This window comes from Petaurus breviceps, unplaced genomic scaffold (assembly GCF_028583685.1).
Source record: "Petaurus breviceps papuanus isolate PSGF00001 unplaced genomic scaffold, PetGlider_PUasm1.0 90977, whole genome shotgun sequence".
In the NCBI taxonomy this organism is placed as follows: Eukaryota; Metazoa; Chordata; class Mammalia; order Diprotodontia; family Petauridae; genus Petaurus; species Petaurus breviceps.
Window position 1 is genome coordinate 25,635,551 of NW_027187391.1, and position 26,958 is coordinate 25,662,508.

The following is a 26,958-nucleotide window of genomic DNA, read 5'->3' on the forward strand; positions in this document are numbered from 1 at the left end:
AGTGGAACAAAGGACTTTCAAGCATTCTTGTTAAAAAAAAAAAAACAGAGTTGAATAGAAAATTTGACATTCAGATACAAGAAGCAAGAGAAACATGAGAAGGTAAACAGGGAAAAGAAATCATAAGGAACTTATCAAAGTTGAACTATTAACATTCCTACATGGAAAAACAATAATTGTAACTTATGAAACCCTTCTCAGTAGTTGAAGGGAATATATATATATATATATATATATATATAAATATATATATATATACATATATTCTATATATCATATATTATATATATATATAGTCTATATATCATGATTTTTGGGCATATGTTTACAGGTATACATAGATGGAGGGCACAAGACCAATTTAATAGGAAGGGATGATACTTAAAAGGTGAAATTAAGAGGTGAGAGGGGAATATAATGAGAGGAGATGGGAAGAGATAGAATGGGGTAAACTATCTCATATAGAAGAGGCAAGGGAAAATAGTCACACTGGAGGGGAAGAATAGGAAGGCAAAAGGGAATGGGTCAACCTTATTCCCATTGAATTTGGCCCAGGAAGGGAATGAAATACACCCTAAATAGGATATCTCACCCAACAGGAGAGTGGGGGGAGGGGAATGAGAGGAGGGATAATGGGCGGGAAGGCAGGCTGGGGGGGAGGGAAGTTGGAAGCACCCACTTTTGATAAGGGATGGGATCAAAGTGGAGAGTGGAGCAGGTGGGAGGTGTGATGGGAGGGAGGGAAATATAGTCAGTCTTTTACAATATATCTACTATGTTATTGTTTGCATTAGCCACACACGTACAGCCTATACTGAACTGCTTATCTTCCCAGTAGGGGTGGATGACAAGGGAGGAAGGGAATGAATCTGGAATTCAAAGTTTTAAAATCAAATGTTTGAATATATATATATATATATAATTATTATTATTAATACTATTTTACATGTAATTGGGAAATGGGATATACAGGTACTGGGGCATAGAGATCCCCTGGAAAAGTCAAAAGGGGTATTTGAGAAGATATGGGAGAGAGCAGATTGGAGGAAGGGATATCCTGTGGGACTGCTATTTTGGGGCAGTGGGTAGGGGAAAGACGGGAAGAAAATTTGTAACTCAAAATCTTGCAGAAATGAATGATGTAAATCAGAAGTTAATAAAGCATTTAAAAAAAGAAATAAAACTTGAGGATATAAAAAACAAATAACAAAAAGAAAGTTATTTCTTCCCAGCCTAGAGAAATAGAAAATGCAAATAGTCTTACTCTAATCTTACAAATGAGAAAACTAAGGCTAAGAAATGATTGTTACTTGCTCACAGTTGTGAGATCATAGATGTAGCCTGGAAAGGACCATGGTAGTAATTAAACACGACCCCCTAATTTTACAAATGAAAGACCTGAGGCCCAGAAAATTAAAAGAATTTGTCCAAGGTCACACGGATAGTAAAAAGTAAAGATAGCATTATAACCAGGTCTTCTGATACCAGTCCATCAACTTATCTACTACATCACATCCTCACACATTCAACAGACAGCAAATAATATCAGCTCTTCTTATCATCAATTATTGCTTATTCTGATACATCATGATGACCTATTAGACAAATATCAAGTAATATATTGTGTGTGGAAATAGTGCTCAAATTATATGTAAGATTGCATGCTAAGAATTGAGGCTACAAAGACAAAAGATGAAATATATTACTTAGGTAGACTCAACAGAACTTTGCCACTGATTGAATTAGCTGAAGGATGGGAAGTGAAGAAGTTAAAAATAATTCTGAGAATTAAGTTTAGGGGATTGTGAAGACAGTGTATAACTAATTTTCTTATTATTTCAATGATTTTTTATATTACAAAATAAGCCACCAGGTGGTGCTCTGTGAATTCAGTGTCTAATAGTTGAAATTCAGAACTTAGACCCATAAAGGTAAAGCTGGAAAAAAATATCAGTGGTAAGACAGTACTGCTCCCTTCTGAGCAGTTTTATTTATTTTCTTATTTGTGAGATTTAGGGAATTTATATAAATCACAAAAGCTTAACTTTTATCAATGAAAAGATGCTATATTACATTGGCTAGTGCTGTATTTTAAGTCCTTATAAAATTCAGTGACTTTTACTTCAAGAAGAACCAGAAAAAGGTGAAGTTGTCATCTATGTGTTTTTTTTTCTTTGTCTTATGTTATTAATAATGTAGCAGGTAGATGCAGGTGCCATAGTCTTGATAAAAAGAGAAACTGTTTTATTAACAAAAATATTTAAATACATGTGAAACTTAAAAGAGAAACAAACAGAAAGTATTGATGAAATATACTAAATTATCAGGTAGTTTTAAGAATTTTAATATTATTTTTTTCCCTCTCTAGAACCTGAAGTTAAAAAAGAGAAGATACCCAAACCAGGTACCAACCTTTTGTTTATAAGTCAAAAGCTTATGTCATTCCATTCAAGAGTGGCCATGTAAACAAGTATATTTGTACTAAACCTATTTATCTATCAATTGGTTTATGAATGTTAATCATTAAAGAAAAAAATCTTTTTTTTCCAGTAATTGAAGCTATAAAAGAAGAAAAGACATCTAAACCAGGTACAAACTTTTTGCATTTCTCATGTGTTAACACATATGACATCTCAATTTTCTTTTTATACTATAGGCATCTAGTTGGCATAATGGATTTGGAGCATGGGACCTGGAGTAATAAATATTAGTGGTATGACCCTGGGCAAATCATGTAAACTCACTAAGCCTCGGTTTCCTTCTCCATAAAATGGGAGTAACAATAACACCTACCTTGAAGAGTTTATATCAGTATCAAATAAGTTAACATATACAAAACACTTTGCATACCTAAAAGCATTATATGAATGATAGTTTATTATCATCATTATTGTTGTTATTTAAGGGTGACCTTGTAAGCAAACAGAGAACGTAACATTATTTTAGGTGTTCCAGGAAGACATCCTGATTTCAATAATTCTCCTAAATCAACCTCCTCCCCCAATAATTAATTAATGCTTGAAATTGTACCCTTGGGATTCATTCTTTATGTGAATTTTTTTTTTGCTACATGTAAGGTAAGAAAATTAAGTTACACGGGGGCAGAAGCAGTAGCACACAGATTTTTCAGTTATTTCCATACTATAAATAGTTTATCCTTTCCTGAGAGCAGGTTTTAGGATAAAGGAACAGGAAGAAGCTAGGACAGACTTGGAAGCCTATAATGGAGAAATATGGTAATACCAGGACAAAAAGACACACAAACTTGGAGTTTTGGGCCCCCAAACACATTTTACTTTACTTAACAGTTTTGCCAGAGTTAACCTTGCTCCAGGTAATTTACTACTACATTAAAGAAAAAGTAATTCAATACTTTCTTTTAAAGATTTCTGAGTTTCATAGTTTTTTTTAAATAAGGGAATATTCTATTAATAACATTTTTTTTATCTTTCCATCTTTTTTGAAATATACTGTAATGTACCTTTTAGCTTTAGTTTTCTTGAGGGCAGTCAGGGGCCTATTTAAAAGAAAATGTGACTATATGATTTTCAATGAATAAAACTTAACATTTGGAGCAACTGAATATAACTCTGGAAGTGAGTATTCACTTAATGAAAAGATTAACAATTTGAAAATCTAAGAACCAAACTGTCTTTGAATAGAAGCAATTGAGATTGGGAAACTGACTGAATTTCTAATTGAACTTTAGAAACTAGATTCTACATGTAATAGAGTACTCAATTTGTGGTAGATGTATTGATTTCATTGAAAACTTACTAATTGGTTTATGGACACACAGTGTAGTACCATAATTACTTGTATAATGGTTTCTTATTGAAATGGAACAACATGGAATCACCTATAGTGTTAATTCCTATTATTTAACTTAAATCCAATGCCCTAATTGTTTTCATTCACATCTATAATCTATACACCTGTATATGCACACATCATATACATGGATTAGGTACCAAAACATGTATATGTGTACTATAGAGAAGAGATATTTTGCTAAGTTTAAGGCCCAGAGTAGCTAGATGGTACAGTGGATAGTGTTGAGCTTGGAGTCAGGGACACCTGGGTTCAAATCCTGCCTCAGACACATTTTGAAGCCTCAATTTTTTCATCTGTAAAATGAGAAAAATGTAATCAAAGACTTCTAAGGACTGTTTTAAATATATGATTATATGACCATTTAAAAAATTTATTTAATCAGCCAAGGCTTTCACTGACTGTACCTTTAAACATAGAACTTGAAATGTGAATAGAGAGCTTCATTCCATGAGTCTTTGTTCATTTTCCAACTTTCAAATAAGTTGGATAAATTCAAACATTTTTCCATAGCACTTTCTTATTTGCAAGGTCAAGGAGCATCAACTGTTTTAACAACAGGGTATAAGTTTTATTTTCTAAATTTGTTTGCTCATTTGAGACTGAGTAGTGGCAAAGGTGAGCAACATATGGAATACAACAAATCTGAGAAAGCATTGCCCCCTGAACAGAGTGGATCTCTCTGTCTCTGTCTCTCTCTCTCTCTTCTGTCTCTCTCTGTCTCTGTCTCTCTGTCTCTTGTCTCTCTCTTCCTCTCTCTCTCCCTATTTCCATATATATATATATATACTACCAGATTGTATAGCATCAGAGAAAAGCTTCCTATTTTGTCTGAAATAAGCATCCTATTATACGTGAAATGAACAAAATGTTATACTCTAACTGTCCATGTGTCTGGAGACTACTGTCTGTCAGTGTCGCTCAGTGCCAAATAGCTGGTAATCCTATGTTCTCTACAGAATGGCATCTTCTCCTTTTAAAGCAACTGCTCTTTCATATCTGTTTCCTTTTTCACCATGAATATAGGTCTGGCCACAACCGCATTATGATTTACTGAGATTTCCTTGTTTCACAGAGTAGAATTGTGCCCTATGATAATAATGATGATAATGTTTATAGAGTATCTTATATTTTAGAAATACTTTACATATATTATTTCATTTGATCATCAACGCAACCTTGTAAAGGAAGTCCTAATAGTATCATTATATTAATTATGCAGTTGAGGAAACTGAACATGAGAAAAGGTAAATTACTTGCCTAGACCATATAGTTAATAAATATCAGAAGTAGACTCACATATCCTGACTCCAGGCCAAGCACACTAGCCATTATATTACATGTCCAAACATGTCCCCAAAGGACATGTTATCTCTGGTAGAGTCCATAGAAGTCCTTACTAATTAGGCTAACATCATGGGTTCAATATTTATAGGCTACAAAATTTGGTATATCTCACGACCATAGACCCAGAATGTCAGTGTTGCAAGTGTGTGCAATGATCAATCACATGACACCAGGGTAAGCAGATAAGAGGGTCTGGCTGGCTTAACACAAATTCTCCAATAGTATTAGAAAGGAATTCAAATTAATATTTCTAATAATCATGGCATAATATAACTTTGTAGTCATAAAGCAATTTCATCAAATATATTATTTAAGTCATAAAATAACTTGTGAGATAGCTTTATTATTTCAGTATTACAAATGAGGAAATAGAAGATCAGAGAGGTTATAATACTTTCCTAAAGTCATATAGTTAGTCAAACGGTGTGGAAGGGACTGTGACCAATGTCTTTCTGACTGAGATGTTAATCCTCTTTCCATAATATCATACTGATTTACCAAACACAAAGTCACATGTGAAAGAAGGTCAGTAATGTTATATTTACATAAAAGAAAATAATGTCCAGATAATGAAAGTCTCTTATCTCTTAAAAATGTATATGCTATACTTTTGTCATAGATTGATTGAGGGCAATTTTGTGGGAGATATAGCTATATCCCAAAGATCTGGGCAGCAGGTAAAATAATCAACTCTATTGGTACAACAAGCGTCATTGTCTCACTGAGACGAAAAAAGCAGCATTTATAACCTGCTACCAGTTTCAGTAGTATTAAAAATTGCCATAGTTATGGTGGTTTTGGCTGAACCTGTAGCATATTCTAGTTTCTTCCTTTAAATCCTGTCACAGATTCATTGTTCCACTCTCTCTTTTCTCTGAAATGTGTTGTGTCCTAATGTCCACTCCCTCTCTTCCCTAAAATGGATTATTGGGTGTACTTAGTTGAACTCTGTGTTCATCTAATTTTCAGTTCAGCTAATATGTCAGACATTTTTAGAATAGCATGCAGCCCAATGGTAATCTGTCACTACATTTCATCAGCTGATGATTCATAATAATCAGAATCATTAAAGTGCCTCAAATTACTTTTACAGCTTTGGTTCCTAACAATTATACAAATTTCTTCTAATTTTCAAAATTAAATATTTATTCTTGTCCTTTCATAATATAGATGACCTTTATCTCAACTTATTTTTAAGTCATTGTAGTAATTTAGAATATATAAACATTGGTACTTAAGCTTCTTGACATTGTACTATTTTTACTTTTTAACTTATAATTGATTCTACCACTTAGCAGAAGGATTAAAAACATACTGAAAATTAAAAATCTACATATAATTGAGGCTCAAATTATGATAAACTGAGTAACAATTCAGTGGTCTTCCTATGACCATGTAATTCAAGAAACAGAGTAACTAAGCCTGAAAAAAAATTGGACAAGGAGAAAGGAGACCAGACAGAATTTAAATCTAAATTTTCCATTGCCTCTAATTAATTTGCTGTGTTACCTTGGGCTAGTCATTAAATTCCTCAATGTCTCAGATTGCTTCTTCACCTCATTAATAATGCCTTTCTCCTTACCTCCCCTTTTACTTTTCCAGTCTTTCTACACTTTACTCCCTTCCATATACTCTGTGTTAAACTGGCTATTACTCTTCCTCATATATGATATTTCATTTCATCTCCCAACTTCTGGTTTCCTTCTGTGGCTCTCTTTCTCTCATACATGGAATGCTTACCCTCCTCATTTTAAGTTGCTAATCTCCCTGTTTTTCTAAAACTCAATTTAAATCATATCTTCTGCAAGGAGTCTTTCATCCCAAGTTCATTCTCTCTAAGATAACCTTCCATTTTATACTGTAATTATAGTATGTACATTACATTTATATTTCAAATATATATATATACAAATATTTATTTGCATGTTGTGTCTCCCATTAGAAGGTGAGGTCTTTGAGGTCAAGAACCATAATTTTTTTCTTTCTTTCTCTGAATTCTCAGTGCTTAGCAAAATGCCTGGCACAAAAAGTTCTTAAATTCTGTTTGACTGAAAGACTGATAAAATGATGCAATGAATGTGAAAGCATTTTTAAATTTACAAAATGCTATACAGACATGAAACTTGATAATAACTGACACTTATCTAATGCTTTAACATTTTCAAAGTGTTTACATATATTATCTCACTGAAACAGCATGGTACAGATCAAAGACTAATGGATTTAGCATTCATTTTTCTATATGTATCTCTTTCTTGATGCAAGTAGTTATTCAAGTTTCTCAATTTTTATTTGTGGGATGCTTAATCTTCTCCAGCAGTTGAGATTAAATACTATTAATTTTCAAACCTTGATAAAAATCCTTCTTCCTTTCGCACATATTCATTCAGTTCAGTGAAGGGTAGAAACCACATTCTAGCATATCTAATATTATCATCTTACTTTTTAAAATGTGTCACAGAGATATTAGAAGAGAAGAGCAAGCAAAAAGGAAGTAATATGCACCATGAGAACGAGACATTTTTTGCAGCATCTACTTAGCAGGAAAAGATTAGGATAAAGTTATATTTGTATACCTCTTATGCTATCATGTTCCCCAGGCCCAATGCATTGTCTAGATAGCCAGGACAGTCCACCAAAAGGGGAATTAAATGGATTTGTTGATTATTTCTGTTAGCAAAACAAATAAACAAAAAAGAGATAAGAAGTTGGTTCTTCAGAGAAAGAGGGCTGGTTATCAGAATAGCTAGCTAAAGCTAGTGAGTACACAGAGGCCAACACAGCACTTATTGCGTAAGATTTGAAGGAATAATGTGGCAGCAATTGAACCCGGAAGACAAAAAGAAAAACATGATGCAAAATCAGGTAAGAGTATAAGAAAATGGATTTCCACAAAGGCTTGAGTTCTTGCATATTGATGTCCTTTTGAGCTCTGTTGTTCAATGCTGACCTTGCCCAACTTATTCTTCTAAACAGGCTTCAGCTGTGGACAGCTCCTGGCTATCACTGCCATTCTTTGTCTGCTAAGTAGTATAGCTATATTGTAATCAGTCACTCTCCTCTAATAGACCATAAGCTCCCTGAGTTCAGGGATTATGCTGTATTATACATGAATCCCCTTGGTACCAAGCAGAGGGCTATTAAATTAGCACTTTAGAAATGTTTGTTTAATTGAGTGACATTTTAAAAACAACGAATAGCTATATAAAGATGATAAGCCTAGAAACAGATTACATTGTAATGAGAAAAATGAATGTTTTAAAATGTAGGCCAGATTTAACCATGGGCAAAATGATCTTGAAATGACCCACTTTAGAAAAATTGCTGATAATAAAGAAAGTATTAGAACTGCTCAGAGAAGACCTACATAGCATCTCTTATTTTCTTTTTTAGACAAAAACAAAAAAAAATTAAATAGATTTATGTTTAACTGCTTCCTTCAATTATTTTATAAAATGTGCTAATATTATTCTGAGATTCTCAACAGAATAATTTATAGTACCTGACTATGGGAGAGAAATGTTATATGACCATGTGTGCAGCCAACCAATCAAATTGTCCCTTATCCTGATAATTTATATGAATCAAAAGGAAACTGAATCTTTTGTGAGAGACCTTACAGTTCATCACTGTAGGCAAATACCTATTGTGCAGGGTAGGGTATATGTCCCTGTGATTGGTAGCTGAATTTAGCGCCTTGAGAAACTTCAAATCTAAAGGAAAAGTGGGATGAGCATGAGGACATCCTGAAACTGTCTTTCAGTACAACGATCACGTTGATGAGCCTATTTGTAATTCAATCAAGAGACAGTCCATAAGTATATAAGTACTGGGTTTTTACTTTCCTGAAATAAAATATGTCTAAAAGTACATTGCCTTCTTCCCCGCCACCAGCCAAAAGAAAAAAATTGTATTCTAACCAAAAAGAGGACCTCAAAAACCTTTACCAACTCTCTTCTCTATAATGATCTGATAATTACAAAAAAGATCAGGGAGTTGTGTCTAGTATTTGAAAAAAGGGAAATATAACCAACCTGAATGGCTCTAGTGACATCATGATCAAGAGTTAGAAGAGATCATAGAGCTCATTTAATCCAATTCCCTTATTTCAAAAATGTGTTCAGTTCAATTAAAAAATATCATGAGATTTTCTTGTCGTTTTGAGAGGGTATTTTTTTGTTCCGGACCTGTAATTTCATTAGGATGAAGCTTCCTAATATTAAAACTCTTCCCACCAATACAGATTGCTAATTCCACCATACTTCATAATATTCAGGAGTTGCCTTAGAAGCTAAGAGGGAAATTGATTTTTTTTTAATGATCACAGAGCTAATATATATCAGAGTCACACTTCAGAGTAAGCTCTATTCATTATGTCATTTTACCTCTCATGTTTTTATTATATGATATATGTTACATATTTATGATAGAGAGGAAGCTATGGTTGAGTAGATGTAAATCTGTCTTCACAATCAGGAAAAACTAAATTTGGGTCCTACCTTCAACCCATATTGAGTGAATTACCTTGGGCCAATCCCTTTGACTCTCAGGGCTCCAGGTAACTCTCTAAGATTATAAATCTCAAAGTATTGATCTGCATTGGTAGAGAAATTTTCTCACTGAGAGAATTCCTTTGCCAGTGAAATAATAGCAACATTCTAAAATATATTTTATGTATGCATGTATATATTATACATATACATATGTACAGGCATAATATATATCTATATTATACATGATATATTATCTATTTTATTTGTTATATTGATACAATTAATATTATATGTATATAATATCTGTATTTTAGATAAATGTATAATATATGCATTTAATAATATGTAAAATCCATATTCATTTAAAATATACATATTGAATATATCAATATATAAAGACATAAATAACATGCAAACAGTATGAATGCTGTGTGCATTATGTTGACTTGTTACATATATGTACAATGCATTGTGTATTTGTATGTGCATGTGTGGAATTGAGCCTTAATGAGTTTAAATTACTTTTTTAATATCGCCCAGTGAATTAGCAAGTAGAAAAAAATCAGGAGTAATTGTTCATGCCTGTAATCCCTGCTAATAGGGGAGCCTAAGGCTGGTGGATCACTTGAACTCAGGAGCACTGAACTGCAGCAACAGAACTAAAGCCCATGGCTTCCACACTGTTTGACATCAATATGGTATGCCTATGGGACCTGGGCAGCACCAGTCTGCCTAAGGAGGGATGAACCAACCCAAGCTGTCAGTGGAGCAGGGCAAAGTTTCTGTTCCAGTGAATAATAGAATCAGACCCATGTGTGACTGCTGCACTATTAGCCTTGGGAAGATAGGGAAACCCAGTATAAAAAAAAAGGGGGGGGGTAGGAGGTGGAATCCTGTATTGAATTCACTTAACAAAAGTATAGACTTTAAATCTGGAGAGAGAATCATAAATTTGTCAGCTATTTCACCTGTCAGGCTCAGAACAATTTGGCTCTGGGGGTAAAAATAAAAGAATGTTTTCTGATTCACCATGTGAATTAGTGAGTTAACCAGTTTTCTAGTAAAAGCTTTCTGGTGGGAGAGCACAATTCCACTGGGATTTTTCCTGATTCAATTTATCTTATATGGGATAGGGGACTGGGGAAGCCTTCCTTGACAAACCTAATCAATCACCCGCAGTCACATTGGTCACATTGGTAGTCCTTGAATCAGTCAGTGACGGCCAGTCCTTCTCAGATGGTAGAAATCTAAAAGTGATGTGTATTCCATGAATACTAAACAAAATATAGAGCATCTGAATCAATTTTATGTGGTAGTGGTTGGTGTCAGGGAGGTTTGAGGTAAGGAACAGCGCAAGGCTCCGTGGATGGAGAGAGAGACATAGGCACATACAGAGAAAGGAGATACACCAAGAGAAATAGACAAATACAGAGTCCTTGATAGACATAATGCATAGAAGAATTACTTTATTAATATGTCTTATGCAATTTCAATGGTCCTCATGACCCAGAAGTACAAGTCAGAATTCTTATTGTTTTTAAGGCTTTCCTGATAAGACTGCCCTTCTTTTAGCTGTTGACTGCCATGAATGCTCCTTTAAATCCCCTCAGCCCATACATGTGTGTATGTGTTTTTTTCTACTGAGAATCTTCATTTTTTTTCCTTTTAGCTCAATCTATAAACTAATTGAAGAAGGTGATAATAATGAGATTTGAATTAAGATTTTTCAGTGTGGGAAGGCAATTTCACCAGGGAAAACTTTATTACATGGAGCAGAGGAAGCTTAACTCATTAGAATGAAAAAGAAAAATAAATGTTTTCAAATACTTCTGCCAAAAATTCAGTTCTATTAGAGAGACATCAGCTTTCTGCTTTATATAGCTTTGGAATTATTTTCTATTGCTATTTTCTTTCTACCATCGTATGTATCCATTTCCTATTTACACACAGTGATTAATTTTGTCTTATCCCCATTCTTTAAAATCCCTTTCATCAATTACCTTTTCTCTACCTCCTTTGTTCCTTTTTTCCTTCTTCTGCAGCTTCTTCTATATTACCCTTTATGAGCAACACTGTAGTTGAATTAATATAAAATGCATTTCAATGCTTTTAGATCAAATAATCACTTGTATTTTTTTTGTGTGTGTGACTGCATATTGAATCCAAATCTATGAAATAATGCATTATAAATTTTCAACCCAGTAAGAGCCTCTGGGGGGTTAAAGGATGCATAATTCCCACTGGAATTATTTTTAATTTGGTTTCCCATGTAAGGAGTGGAGAGAAAAAGCCTTTCTTAACAAAATTAATCAGTATTAAGTGCTTCATATACACTTAAGCCAAAGAATTTAATCATATTCCAGGTCAAAAGAGTTATACATGTGACTGAAGAATGCAACTCCTAAGATGAGGTCAAAAGAACCTTGATCTCTCTATTTCCCCTCACTGAAACAAATAATAGCAGCTTGCTGGGTTGGAATACTGTGAAATATAGAACATATGCTCAGAAAGTCAAACAAAAAATATAAAGTAGATATTAAATAATATCCAGGGAAAGAGAAGGCACTAGCAACTAAGGTGAGAGATTTTCTTTTGAGGTGGAATATATTCACTCAGGGTGAAGACTAAGAAGGAGTGGTCAAACAGGTAGGAGGAAAATTGGGAAAGGAGAGGATAGGAAAACTCAGGGAGAAGAAATTATCCAGGCCAAGCCAAGAAAGTGAAAGTTTTTCTTTTCTTTTTTTTTTTTTTTTTTAAAGCAATTGGGGTCAAGTAACTTGCCCAAATTATTTTAAAGCGGCCAGTTATTTGAAAGCGAAAGTTTTAAAAGCTGCAGAAATCGCAATTGGGGCAAGAGTTGAGAAAAGGTTATCTGATTTAGCACCAAAAAATACACAAAATTTCAGTAAAGTGATAGAAATTAAGTTGACTTTAAGCTTTGAAAGATGATATATATACATAAAAGTATATATGTGTACATATATATATATAAAATCTCATTTGATCTTCCTACCAACCCCATGATGTAGATAACATCATTGTCTCCATTTTACAGAGGAGGAAACTTATGTCTAAAAAGGTTATCTAATTCAACACCTTGCCTAAAGCATATGTAACCTCTAACTGTGACACTGGAGAGGAAAGAAGACACTCTCCCTCCCAATCAGGAAGGGGGTGAAGACAAAATCCTCTTTGATCATGTGTATTTCTAGATAGAGTTCTGGTTTTGGGTGGGGCCATCTTTGTACCTCCTTACCCCTCCTTTCATCTGCACCCCTCCACCTCATTTTCTGGTGGTAGTATCAGAGAAGAATTCTGCCTCAGTCTCCCAGGAACTGTGTCATACCAAGATTATCATCACAATGAAATATTGACTCCTTTAGTGAAAGGGATGCACTTCGAAACCCAGGTCTCTTTTTTGCAAAGCTTCTCTGGCTAATAAAAATGTATTATTATTAACAAAAATAAGATCATTCATTATAAACTTGTTTCACTCCCAAGTTAGAAAAGAGACTTCTGGCCTCTAGAGAAGGGAGGGCAAGAGCGGAAGGAAAAAAGAAAGAAGGAAGGAGCTGTGTGGCTTAACTGGAACTGACCATTAGGTCCCCAGTGGGGCAGCTCATCCTACTCACAGGTTGTTGTTTGTCCTTTGCTCTCATAAAAGACCATGACATCGGGGGGGGGGGGGAGGAGGGAAGCTAACAAATCATTTGAAAGGTGAGAGAGTAGGAGGTACAATATCTCATTGCCTTATTCTTAGCTTTTCAGAAAAAGAGTGTGGTTCATCACCCTTCTCCACTGGGGCATTTCTTCAGAATCATAAGCTCAAGGCCCAGAGGGGTGAGCTTTTCATAATATGGGCTACTTTCTTTTCTCCTGATCAGTGTTGCTGTCTTCCCATCTCTTCCTCATGTGCTGCTGCCAGCACTACTTTGGCTAAAGCTGGTCCAGCACTTTAGACCTCAAACTGTTCACAGTTGCTTCTCTAACATCTCACTAATGTCATTACCACTGCTACCTCAGTTCTCTCTCTCTCTCTCCGCAGCTCATCCAATTCCCAAAAGGTTTACCCAAATCTTTAAACTCAAATCATGAAATCATTATTTGGCTAGGAATATCAGTAAAAACTAAAAAACCCAGAATTCTCAGTGAGATTCCAGACACATATGGGATATGGATTTTGACCCTACAGGACCATTACACATGAATCCCCTTTTAACATCCCTAAGAAATCATCTGCTTTATACCTAGATGCTTTTAATGATACACCCTGTGGAGCAAACTGTTCCATTTTCAGATAACTCTAATTATTCAAAAGTTATTGAAAAAACCTTGTATTGAGTCAAAATTGACCTCTTTATGACTTTCAACCATTGGTCCCAATTCTATCCCCTAGGGCTGTACAGAATACATAGTTCCAATGCCTCAGATGATAGTCACTTCTGAATCCTTCAAGATCACTTCAGCCTTAGAATTCAAACCTACTGAGTACCCTCTGCTCCTGAAGTCCTCCCTCCCTCTCATTGGGTAACTCTTCCAAGAACCTACATTTAAGGAGACTTCCCATCTGTCATCTCTTTCCCAGTCAGTGACTTTCCTCTGTATTTCTCTATCACGCCTCCATACAAGGTCATCTCCTTTCTACACATCCTGTTTTCCTTTTGTGTGTTGTCTTCCCCCAATAGATTGAACATTCCTTGAAGGAAGAGACTGCCTTCTTCTTTGCATCCCCAGTACTTATCATGGTGGCTGATACATCCTAGGCCTTTAATAAATATTTATCTACTGACTTATCAAAATATTTTACCTGTACTGAATCCTGACAGATAAAAAATATAATTGATCAGAATTTTATAAAGGTAATTTTATTCCCATTAAATAGCATGCTTTCTAAAACAACACATTTTGAAATGACCAACTGTCTTTCCAAAGGATCAGTGATGCATCATGGTATCCACTTTCCAATAGAAAAGTGATGAATTCAAAATGCAGAAGGACACATACATTTCTAGACATGGCCAATATGGGAACATGTTTCTTTTGATTGTGCATATATGTTCCTAGGGATACTTTTTTCTTTTATTGGAGGGGGGGCATGGAGATTAAGATAATAGGGTTAGTGACAGGGTTGCCAAAGAGGGGAAAAAAGGAAAGTGGGTCATTGAATCATTTTTAAATGCACAGAGAAAAAAGAAGGAAATTCAGAAGAATATAAAACCAAGCAGGACACTTTGGATAGTTACATGTTGAATTTACTGTATACTTAAAAAAAAGGCAAACTGTAAATAACAAATATTCACAGTACCATATATAATCTTCATTTTCTGTTCTACCTTGTACAGAAGTGCTTATTTTATTTGAAATTTAAGTACAAAATTTGGATGGGGAAAAAACAGTTGGTAATTATGTCTTGGGTATTATTTTAATCTCAAGGAAATATAAGCAAAATATTTTACACAAATTTCCACAAGGATTTAGGGCATGTGCTACTGTATGGTAGGTAGGATGATGGAGGTTAATGTTCTGAGACTACCTATTAAATGTTTATATTAGTTTAAAATGTCTCCTCTCTTTTTTCAAATTTTAAGAATGTCTCCATACATTTAGCTAAAATGTAAGGACTCCAAATCACATAGAAAAATTTTGAGTAAAAAGAACAAGAGACTGAAATAAGCATTGCATAGAGTTCACTGTATTCTCTCAGATTTCCCTGGAAGACTTAGCTGTTAGGGATACGTATAGCAGAGACGGCAGATATTAATCTCCAAGTCAAGTTAGATTGTGAGGTACACATCAAACAGGTCTTTCTGGCTAAAAGGTTATTCTGCTACAAAGCTACTTTCTAGTCTCCAGGGCATTTGAAACTATGGATATGCTCTTGCTGAAAAAAGCTCACTGATCTTGAAAACATGACTGATTATTCTGCCTTTTGACTTGAAGAGAATCCTAAGGCAGAAACTCTAGAAGCAACTGAGTGATCTGATTTTTTTTTTAAGGAAGATAAGCTTGTATAAAAACCTTCATAGTTTTTCTACATTAGTTTCGATCAATTCAACTGAATGTTTATCAAGTACTGATTACCATATTGATGAGGAGGGAGTGGAAGGGGAAGGGGAAGGGGAAGAGGGAGAGGAGGAGGTGGAATACAAGAATCATTGACATTTATATAGCCTTTTAAGATTTGCACATATCTTTCTAAATGTGATATTAAATTATGATTGAGGGTATCTCAGTGTACTGGAAAATTCATTGGTTTTGGAATCAGAGAGGTCAAACCCTTGCTGTCATTACCTGTATGACTACCTAGTTCCATTGGGCCTCAGTTTCCTCATTTGTAAAATTAGAAGTTGAACTATATGGCCTCAAAAATTCCATTCAGCTCAAAATCAATGCCATTTTGAATAACCTCTTTCATTCAGCATAATTCCCACTTAGTTATCTCTGTCCCTCCCCACCTCCTTTGGGTCCATTGGGCTTACAGTGAACTGAAGAATATGTAGACCTATTATGGAGGGCTTTATTATGTTTACTACAGAATCTTTGTACTTTAACTTCTGCAATTGATGTTGGTACAGTAGTCGCAATTACCTTAATAGACTGTTTACTTATGCTCATCATGAGCATGGGGAGACAAGAACATCCAGTGTTCTGTGATACTACTTTTTCTTCAGTGTTCATAATATCTACTCCACAAATTCTTTCATTAACCTCTCCAAGAAGAACCTTTCAGTCATCCTTCCATTGCCTATGATTAGTTTATATCTCCTTGTGTCATTTATAGTCTGATTGTTAATGAGGATATTTCACTTTCTCCCCTGTTGTTAATTTATTTATAATTGAACAAAGGTCACATGCTGAGTGTACCACCAATATTTAAATTTATCTCAGTTGATGGTTTAAAGAATATAAGAGCCTTATTGTTCTTTACCCTTTTTACCTGCTTGGAGCTTTAATTATAGGAATAAAAGGGAACAGCTTAACTATAAACTCTTCTCTCCTTCTTTAGTCTGTTCTGCTCGACTTCTATAATACACTTAATAATTTTTCAATATGCATCAAGGCTGTCAAAAATTACTGAAGAAAGTTATACAACCAATCTAATTTCTCCTATTACCTTTTTGTGCTATTTTCCACTACCATTTTGAAGATCTTTTTTATTTAGCCTAATTCCCACTTGGTTTCAAATCTTTTATTTAAAAATAAAAATTAATATAATTGTACTAGAAAAAAAATGACCTGTTTTCTACTATTTTGGAGTCTGTTTGGTTAGTACTGGGAGACAAATTGATTGAGTATCCTGAATCTTGAAACTCACTATTCCTCATTGTGATAGGAGCCAGACCCTTTACCAGGAAATGATTTCTGTTTATAATACCTTTCTTAATTCAAGTGTTTATCAGAATAGGAATCTCTGTTCCACCAAGGAATACAATAGCCTTATTAGAATTAGAAGTCCACCATGTATTGAGTTTCTTATCCTGGTTGAGTCTCTGTCCTGGTTTCGACAATTGGTAAAAATCTCTAAATCACCTTTCAACCCAATTTTTGCCTGTTTTCACACCCAAACTCTTCTATTCTGGAAGTGCTTTTTGTTTTTCCCATCCAAACTACATTTCTCCCACTGAGAAGTCAATACCATTTTTTAAAATCATGATTTAGAAGCAAAAACAATTCAAAGGTAAAATATGCATGCTATGCCTCTTTTTTTTGGGGGGGAGGCAGGGAGGATTTTACTAGACCTTCTCCCAAAGATCAAAACCCTGGATTGTTTTTTCTTTTCTTTTTTTTCTTTTCTTTTGTTCTTTCCTTCTTTCTCTTTTTTGCTAAACTATGCTTGTTAAAAAGCATAATGCACATCAGAATTTGCTGGGATATCTTTTAGCTCCCAGTGGATTCTCCACTTTTCAATTAATTTTGATGGTTTATTTTTTTTTCTTAGAATACCTAGCTTAAAAAAGAAGAAAAAGCCAAAAAAAACCAAACAACAACCAGTCACACATGTTTTTTTGTTGTTGTTGTTTGTGCATAAATGAGTAGATACAAAATTCTACTTTCCTCCATTCTCGAGCTATTTCCCTTAAATGGGAAATTTAGAAAGTCTTTTTTGTCTTCCTTGTTTCCTTCCTTTCTTCCAACACCTTGGACTTAAACATTTGGTAGAATTTTATAGTTTTGGGGTTTTATCTATATCAAAATTAACAAATTTATTATTTGGGTACCATAGTTCAATGAGGCATCTCCTGGAATTATATAAATTTGTAACCTAAATTTTGTAGTACTTGAATTTCTACTTGTTATCATGCTATGCCATATTCAAGCAGAAAGATTAAATGAACTAAAATAAATATACCAATATGCATTTTTCAATTTGCTTCTTAGGTGCTCTAGAAAAGACTCAAATATACAGTATGTATGCCAGTTAAAAATGTAAGGTTTAGTTATTTTTCAGAAAATATATTGATGCTTTGATCTTGGAACTTTTTGTAGTAGAATAAATAATATTATGAGATTTAATTTTTTATGATGATAAAGTTTCCTCTGTATGTGTCAATTTTGTCAAGCCATCCAACAGAATATATGATCCTTAGGAGCAGAAACGATTTAATTTTTGCCTTTGTATCCACAGCAACTAGCATAGTAATAAAGGTACAAAAAGTGTTTAATAAATGCCTGTTGGGTACATTAACTAATCATTTTTAGTATTTTAACAACTAAGTATTCTCAGTGAGAATCTAGACCCACAAGGGAAACAGGATTTGTCCCCAAAGAGTTATGACACATGAATCCCTTTAAAAGCATCTCAAGAGATCAAGTCTATGCTCAGACACTTTCAATGATGAAAAATTAATTTGCCTATGAAGAAACACATTCTATTTTCAGATAACTCTAATTGTTCAAAACTCGTCTTCATATTGAGCCAAAATTGGCTTCTCTGTGACTTCCAGATATTTGTTCCAATTCTGCCCCTTGGTAGACACAGAATAAGTCTCTTTAGTACTTCAGATAATGATGGTAGTTACTTATCAGAACCTTTCACCTGTGCTGCATCTATCTGATAGGTTGATTTTTCCCCCTAGAAGTCCAGGCTAAGAAAGAAGAAAAGGCCACAAAACCAGGTATACATAGAGAATTAAAGCCAGTAAAACCAGGTACACAGAAAGAAGAAAAACCAGCAAAACCAGGTACACAGAAAGAAGAAAAACCAGTAAAACCAGGTCTACAGAAAGAAGAAAAACCAGCAAAACCAGGTATACAGAAAGAAGAAAAACCAATAAAACCAGGTATACAGAAAGAAGAAAAAATAGCAAAACCAGGTACACAGAAAGAAGAAAAACCAGCAAAACCAGGTTCACAGAAAGAAGAGAAACCAGTCAAACCAGGTACACAGAAAGAAGAAAAACCAGCAAAACCAGGTATACATTTTTTCCCTCTTGCATAATTGGATTGATACTGAACCCAGCTTCCCTTTATTCTGGAGCTAAACAAGGCTCACTTCCCTCTGATGGGAAATTTGAACTCCTCATAGTTTCCTTTTTCTCTCTTCTACATCTAGGACTCACAAATATGACACATTAGAATCTTATGGGTGTAGGCATTTCTATATCAAGAGAAATAAATGTATCATCTGAATCCCATAGTTCAGTGAGGAATCTCTTGGAATTCCTTGAGATGAAATGAGGCCAGGTTTAATTTTGCTATTCTCTAATACTTCCAAGAACTTCCCCAATGCCACCTTGGGTTTAGCAACATCAAAAAATGGACAGAAAAAAATAATTTGAAGGTAATAAAAACTCAGTTCATTAGAAAACCTTCCTCTGGAGATAAATAATGTATTTTCTCCTCTTTTTTAATTCTTATACCAGATTTCTTGGCTATAGGCTTTGGGCTTTACTTAGTTGCCTTATGTTTCATACAATTTCAACAAAATGTCAGTGCCATTTAATTACCTACTTGCCACCTGAATATTTATTTGCCTCAACTATTGTTGAAGTTGCCACAGATAAATGGTTGCCATCTACCAAAATCCTTGACATAAAGCTTACCTTTCTTGTAGCCTAAATTTTGTAACCTTTGAAACTTCTACTTGCCATTCTATGCCATATTAAAGCAGAAAGATTAAATTAACTAAAATAAATATACCAACATACATTTTCAATTTGCTTCCTAGCTGCTCCAGACAAGACTCAAACATACAGTATGTATACCAATTAAAAACTTAATCTGTAGTTATTTTTAAGAAATTTTATAAATGCTTTCATCTGCTCAGAACCTCTTTTCATGAGACTAAATCTACATTCTATGTTTTATAATTTTAGCATGAAAAATTATCTTTATTTTTCACTTTGATTAAACTGTGCAACAAAATATCTTTTCCTTGAGTGAAGAGATTATTTCTTTTTCACATCCGTATCCCCAACACCTAGCATGGTGGCTAGCATACAAAAAGTACTTAATTAATACTCATTGGACATATTAGTTAATCAGTATTATATTTTACAGCATTGAGTATTCTTGGTGAAGGTCCAGACCTACAGAGAAATTAGAATCTATCCCCAAAAGAAAGATAAAGGATAGGTAAATGGATCTAACATATTAATCACCTTTACTACATTCCCAATAGATCATCTAGGCTCTATGCTGAGACACTTCTAGTGATGAGAAATTAACTTTCCCATGAAGCAAGCCATTCCACTATCAGACAACTTTAATTGTTCAAAAATCCTTCTTATATTGAACCAAAATTGGTGTCCCTATGACTTTCAGCCTTTGGTCTCATTTCTATCTTCTAGAATTATATAGATAAGGTATTTGAGTGCTTCAGGTAATGATATTAGTCACTTATCAAACCTGTTCACCTATGATGAATTTAGAAAGAATAGTTTTATGTTTCATCAGCCCACACACGTACAAAAAATATCTGTTGTAGCTTCCAATGCCATCTGCAAAAATGATGAATATCGCCACCAGAACCCTCTCTTTCTGCCCACTTTCTCTCCCAACCAGTTTCTTCTGACTTACATTTCATTCCAAAGACTTCCTGCACTAGGAAATTACAAAAATCTAGCAGGGTATGAGGTTTTGTTTTGTGTTGGGGCCTGTGTTTATGAGAATCTGTTTCCTGTATTACTATGTTTTTACTCTACTAGCACTTTTTAGTTAAAATAATATTAACAAAACAGAATAATGATAAAATCACAATGTATTTTGTTCTTGTTGTTTTGCTAGTGTGCTTTTTGTTTTCTAATTTATATTGTTGGTTGATATTTTCCTAGCACCCCAGGCTAAGAAAGAAGAAAAATCAACAAAGCCAGGTACACAGATTTTGATTCTTGCATGAATAGCTTAAGGTAGACCTTAATTGCCTTTATTCAGAACTAAAAAGAGGTCCACTTGTCCCTAATGGAAAATGTAGATAAGCTTTGCATTCTTCATTGTTTCATTCTTTCCCCGACTATGCACAGGGCTCACATGTGGCAAAGAGAATTTTATTGGTGGTGCTGACTTCAGCAGCAAACCTACTAAAATTGAAATGATACAGAGATTAGCCAACCCCCAAGCAAAGATGACACCCAAATTTGTGAAGCATTCCATGTTTTTAAAGAACTGCAGGTGGGGCAGCCAGGTGGCTCAACGAGTAAGAACACCAGCTCCAGTGTCGGGATGACCTGGATCAAATCCGGGCTCAGATACTCAGCACCACACCCAGAAATAACTGGCCCTGTAACCTTGAGCAAGTTACTTAACCCTGATTGCTTTAAAAAAAAATAAAGAACTGCAGGTAGCTAGGTGATGCAGTGGATAGAGTACTGACCCTGGAGGACCTGAGTTCAAATATGGCCTTGAACACCTACTAACTGCATGACCCTGTGCAAGTAACTTAAGCCTGACTGCTTAAAAAAAAGAAATAAAACAAAATTATATACATCAGAAGTGACTTGAATAAAGAGATATGAGAATGCATGCTAAATTTATCCCTTCAAGGAAGTAGGAGGTCCATAGGTGTTACACATTGAACATATTTTCAGACTTTTTAAAAATATATCAATCCCTTATGCTGATTTTTTCCCCTTTCTACAAAAATACTGTTTGCCAAATGGTTTGACTGTCTGGGTGGGGGTTACTTGGAATAACTATGGTGACAGAAGATGCAAAATATCAATACAAATTATTTTGAAGAAAAGGATATATTGATTAAGATTTTACTTGGATGATATATACAAAATACTTAGAGAGTGAGATATATGTAGAAATGTACCAGAACTATGGTAAACCAGGCTCAAGAGAAGCAATTGTTCTATTTTCATTGTAAGCATTTACACCTTGTAAATGAGCAAATCCTATAAAATAGGTTGATTTATTGTTTTGTTGATTGCCTAGACTTAATAAAGTAATGGGGAGAATGTTAATAATGAAGATTAAATTTTAAAGTAAAAAAAAAGATTTTATTGGGATAGGTATATATCTATATCAAGAATAATATATTTATTGTGTGGGTTCCATAGGTCAGTGAGTCATCTCCTGGAGTTCCTTGGTATGAAATAAGGCCAGATTTAATTTTTCTATTTGCCATTACCAAGAACTTCCTAAAAACTACCTAAAGCTTAACAATAGCAAAAGAAAACAAATGAACACAGAAGAAAAATATGAATACAATGAAAATAAATAAATAAAATAAGTGAGGACTATGCAACCTTATTTGGTTGGAAAACTCTAATCTGGGGGTCAATAAAAACTTTTTCTCCTCTTCTTAATTCTCCAATTTACCTGGTCATAGGCTATGGGCTTTAAACAGTTGCCTTTTGTTACACATAATTACAACAAAGTGACATTGTCAGAGAATTACCTACTTGCTATCTGAAAATTTATTTGCCTTAAATAATGTTTTAATCACAGATAAATAAATGTTAACTACTTTTTTTTTTGCTTTCTGGAGGGCAATTGGGGTTGTGACTTGCCCAAGGCCACACAGCTAGTTTTTTGTGTTAAGTGGCTGAGGCTGGATTTGAACTCAGGTCCTCCTGACTCCAGGGCCAGTGCTCTATTCACTACACCACCTAGCCGCTCCTAAATGTCATCTACTGAAACTTTGATATAAAGCATTAGCTTTTCTGTAACCTAAATTTTGTAGCATTTGAACTTTTTTCTTGTTATTATGCTATGTCATACTGAAGCAGAAATATGCCAATATGCATTTTTCAATTTGCTTTTTAGCTGCTCCAGACAAGACTCAAATACACAGTATGTATACCAATTTTAAAATGTATAGTTATCTTAAGGAAATTTATAAATGTTTTAATCTGGTCAAAACCTTCTTGCAAGTAATAAATGAGTTTTTATAAGTAATAAATCTTTATTCTGGGCTTTATGCTTTTAGCTTGAAAAATTCTCTTTCACTTTGATCAAACCATCCACCAGAGTACATGCTTGTTAATGATAAAATCTTATTTTATAAAAGCATTTGTATCCCCAGTACATATTATAGTGGCTAGTATGCAAAAGGTACTTAATAAATGCTCACTCAATACATTAATCAATCACTTTCATATTTGAAACATTAAGTACTTTTGGTGAGGTTCCAGACCCAAATGAAAAGTAGAATTTATCCCCTAAGGAGAGATACATGGATGTAACACATGAATTGTCTTTAGAAAAATCACAGGAGATCATCCAGGTGCTTCCATTGATGAAAACTTCATTTCTCCATGAAACAATGAATTCCACTTTCAGAGAGCTGTTCAAAAATCATTCTTGAGTCAAATTTGACCCCTCTGTGACTTCCAGCCACTGGTCCTAAATCTTTTATTTTTTCCTTCCTATTCTTCCCCTCCATTGTTGCCTCTTCTGTATGAGATAGTTGCCCCACTCTGTCTCTCCCCATCTCCTCTCATTATATTCCTCTCACCTCTTAATTTCACCTTTAAGTATCATCCCTTCCTGTTAAATTGGTCCCGTGCCCTCTATCTATGTATACCTGTAAACGTATATACACACATTCACATATGTATTCATATGCCCACATACCCTCATATAAAGACATATATATTTCTAATCCCTTCAACTACTGAGAAAAGTTTCATAAGTTACAATTATTGTTTTTCCATGTAGGAATGTTAATAGTTCAACTTTGGCCAGGTGGCTCAGCAAGCAAGAGCACCGGCCCCAGTGCCGGGACGACCCGGATCAAATCCGGGCCCAGCACTGGTCCTAAATCTTAACCATATATGTATATATGTATGTATATATGCATATATATATATAGTTATAAGTAGTTTCAGTACTGTAAGTAGTGATGTAAGTCACTTGTCAAACCTTTTAACCTGTGCTAAATTTAGAAAGAACAGTGATTTTTATGTTGATTTTTTCTTCAGCACACACACACACATACACACACACACATACCCTAATGCAGTGTCAAATGATGATCATCACCACCAAAATCCCCACTTCTTTTCTGCCCTATCTTTTCCCCAGCATTCTACTGACTTAAATTTCAGCCCAAGTCCCACCTGCACTAGGAAATTACATAAAGTAATGTAGGGTATGGCTCTTTTCTTGATTGTTAAGTAAGTCTATCTCTAATATTTTGACCTCAGATTACTATGTTTTTTTTCTATATTGACACTGTTTTGTTAATATAAACAAAACAGAATAGCAATTAAACTGCTAGGCTTTCTTGTAGCTAATGTAGCTTTCCATTTTCCGATTTATATTTTCCCCCTAGAACCTAAGCCTAAGAAAGAAGAAAAACCCACAAAATCAGGCGTATGATTTTTGGTTCTTGAATGAATGGATAAATAAAGGACTCAACTTCTTTCTGTTTTGGAGCTAAAAAGACGTTCACTTCCCTCTAATAGGAAATGTAGGCAATTTTGTATTCCTCATTTTTTCCTTCTTTCACCCTACCTCCACATCCAGTTTTCATGTATATGGCAAATGGAATTTCATGAATGTAGAGATTTAACTATATCAAAAGTAATATGTTTATCACATAGGTTCTGTAGCTCAATGAGTCTTCTTCTAGAGTTCCTTGACATGGAAGTGAGACCAGGTTTAATTTTACTATTCTCCAATATTTCTAAGAACTTCCCTAATGCCACCCTAGGTTCAATAATATAAAAAGGGAAATATTGAGTAAAGTCATACAACAGCCTCAGATAATTGGAAAACTAAAATTTGAGGGGTAAACATTTCCTCATCTCTTTTGTTCTCCTGCTGGTTTTAATTAATCACTTTTGTATTTTACAATATTTGATAGAGTGGGACATTTTTATACTTTCAGTCCTGGGGAACTTTTGCAAAAATATTTCCATGATGGCTGCCAATTAATTGTGCAAATGTGTAATGAATTATGAGAAGTTCATTATAAATAAAACCTGAAAGTAGTTTGTCACTTTTTTTTTGTAGAACAAGATTCTACGAAACTGGAAAAGTCTGTTTCTCAATCTAAACCAGGTACTTTAGAGCCTGATTATATCAGAAGCTTATAAACTATTCAGAATTGACTTTGGTGGGTTCTTGTAGAATAGAAATGTGTTCAGGCCAACCAACGCAGGCTTCAGTAGTCTATGTTATATTATATTAACTGTATGTGACTCATTCTAATGCCCTCCTATTCTCAATATCACTTTGTATTGAGGCCTTAAAAGCTAATGTTGATAGTACGCCTGATATACTTTGCGAGGTCATATTCTCAAATTATCATACACCTACTACTATGCTTGAGGAAGTTCTGACTCATAAGTGACTGGAACATTCTGGGGGAATAGTATGAGACTGGGATAGCTCTGGAAAATATGGATTCCAGACTTTATTATACATCCTTTGAAAGGGGCTGAAATAGTCCAAAATTCTCAGGTGGAAAGCTTTGGATGACCAGCGAACATAGGTAACTATTTGTTCTGTTCCTTAGATGAGAAAAACTGAATAAGAATTCCAAATGATTAGTGATTTAGAATGAACTTCTCTTCTACAACAAGTCAAACAGGATTTAAAGCTTTTGCTAATTACTATTACACTGTTCCTAGAAAACATTTCTCTTCAGGTCAGGATGATCTATGATCTATACGGCATAGCCTTTAAAATTTTTTTAGCAACATGTTAAAACAGGCTTCTCCCTAGGCACTAGAAAGGAAAAAAAAGGAAAAACCTGATTTTTCTGCTTATTTGTGTGTGTGTGTGTGTGTGTGTGTGTGTAGGTTTTTTCTTGACTAGATTTGAAGAGTTCACAATTATTGTGGAGATTCATACTTTTTAAGAATTACACATTCAAAAATTAGTGGGGAGAAGATGCTGCTGAAGGTAGGGGAGGCAGAAAATTTTATGGTTGGGGCAGACAGAGATATTATAGTGATCCCAGTAACTTTGCTTTGCTATCTTGTTGTGTGTTCCATGTTTCCTTATATAAGACTTTGCATTCTCCAACTTTCTTACATTTTTAATAGATAGGTTATGATTAACATTATAGATAGAAAGCTCAGTTGATGAGTTCACAGATCTACTTGTGTATAGAAGTATCAGTACAAGCCAATCAGTACGCTGAGACAATAAAGGCAGAATCTTCTGCTCTAAGCTACCCATGTCTTGTGATGTGACTCCATGAAAAATCTTCTCCTTGTGTTAAAATAGTCTATGAAGCATTCACTTGCCATAAAGGGTGGGCCTCTAAGCTACCCATTTCTTGTGATGTGATTCCATAAAAAATCTCCTTCTTATATTGAAATAGATTATGAAGCATTCACTTGCTATAAAGGTGGGCCTCTGAACAAGTTTGCATACCTTGCCAATCCAGAATTTGAAAGTTAGAAGGGACCAGGGTGACAAACTAGTCCAACTTATACAAAAAATTCTCTTTTGCCTCCATTCTAACATTTAATTTCTTCTTCTCTAGCTGTTTCCCAGCCAACCTTTCTGAGTTAACTTTTTATAGAGCTGAATTCAGCAAATCTAATTGTGTACATAGCAGAAATGCTTGAAACACCAAATTCTTCCTAGTGTCATTGCAACTTTTATTTTGTTTGTTTCTGACAAATCTCAGTGAAAATTTTAGGCAATCTTATTGAAGAAAGCAAAGCAAGTACACCAACAGGAAGCAACCCATATATACCACCTACCTCCAACACCCACAGCTTTGGGAAGATCCACAAACATTTATTTTTCAAATGTACAACAAATAAGAGTAAACATGTAGGCAATGCTCAAAAAGTACTGAGAGGCCTCTAAGTACCATATTAGAGGTTTAGTGGTTTTGAGTAAAAAAGAATAAAAAATGATGGCTGGCTAGCCTCCA

At 34.4% G+C, this 26,958-nt stretch overlaps 1 protein-coding gene and 1 non-coding gene across 37 annotated transcripts in view; both read left to right on the forward strand.

Moving 5' to 3' along the window:
• TRDN (triadin) overlaps positions 1–26,958 on the forward strand; it is a 565,674-nt gene that overhangs the window by 475,669 nt on the left and 63,047 nt on the right. For 33 of the 36 annotated variants that reach the window (XM_069076909.1, XM_069076882.1, XM_069076893.1 and 30 more), the window contains 7 exons: positions 2,369–2,404; positions 2,551–2,589; positions 18,749–19,084; positions 19,840–19,866; positions 20,945–20,983; positions 22,884–22,910; positions 25,077–25,124. In XM_069076909.1, coding sequence (XP_068933010.1) covers positions 2,369–2,404; positions 2,551–2,589; positions 18,749–19,084; positions 19,840–19,866; positions 20,945–20,983; positions 22,884–22,910; positions 25,077–25,124 — 552 coding nt within the window. The remainder of the gene's footprint in view (positions 1–2,368; positions 2,405–2,550; positions 2,590–18,748; positions 19,085–19,839; positions 19,867–20,944; positions 20,984–22,883; positions 22,911–25,076; positions 25,125–26,958) is intronic. The other 3 variants (XM_069076887.1, XM_069076903.1, XM_069076884.1) reach the window with 2 other exon arrangements.
• On the forward strand, positions 21,168–21,269 carry LOC138153375 (U6 spliceosomal RNA). The gene has a single exon (XR_011166356.1). It is a non-coding gene; the product is annotated as a U6 spliceosomal RNA (small nuclear RNA).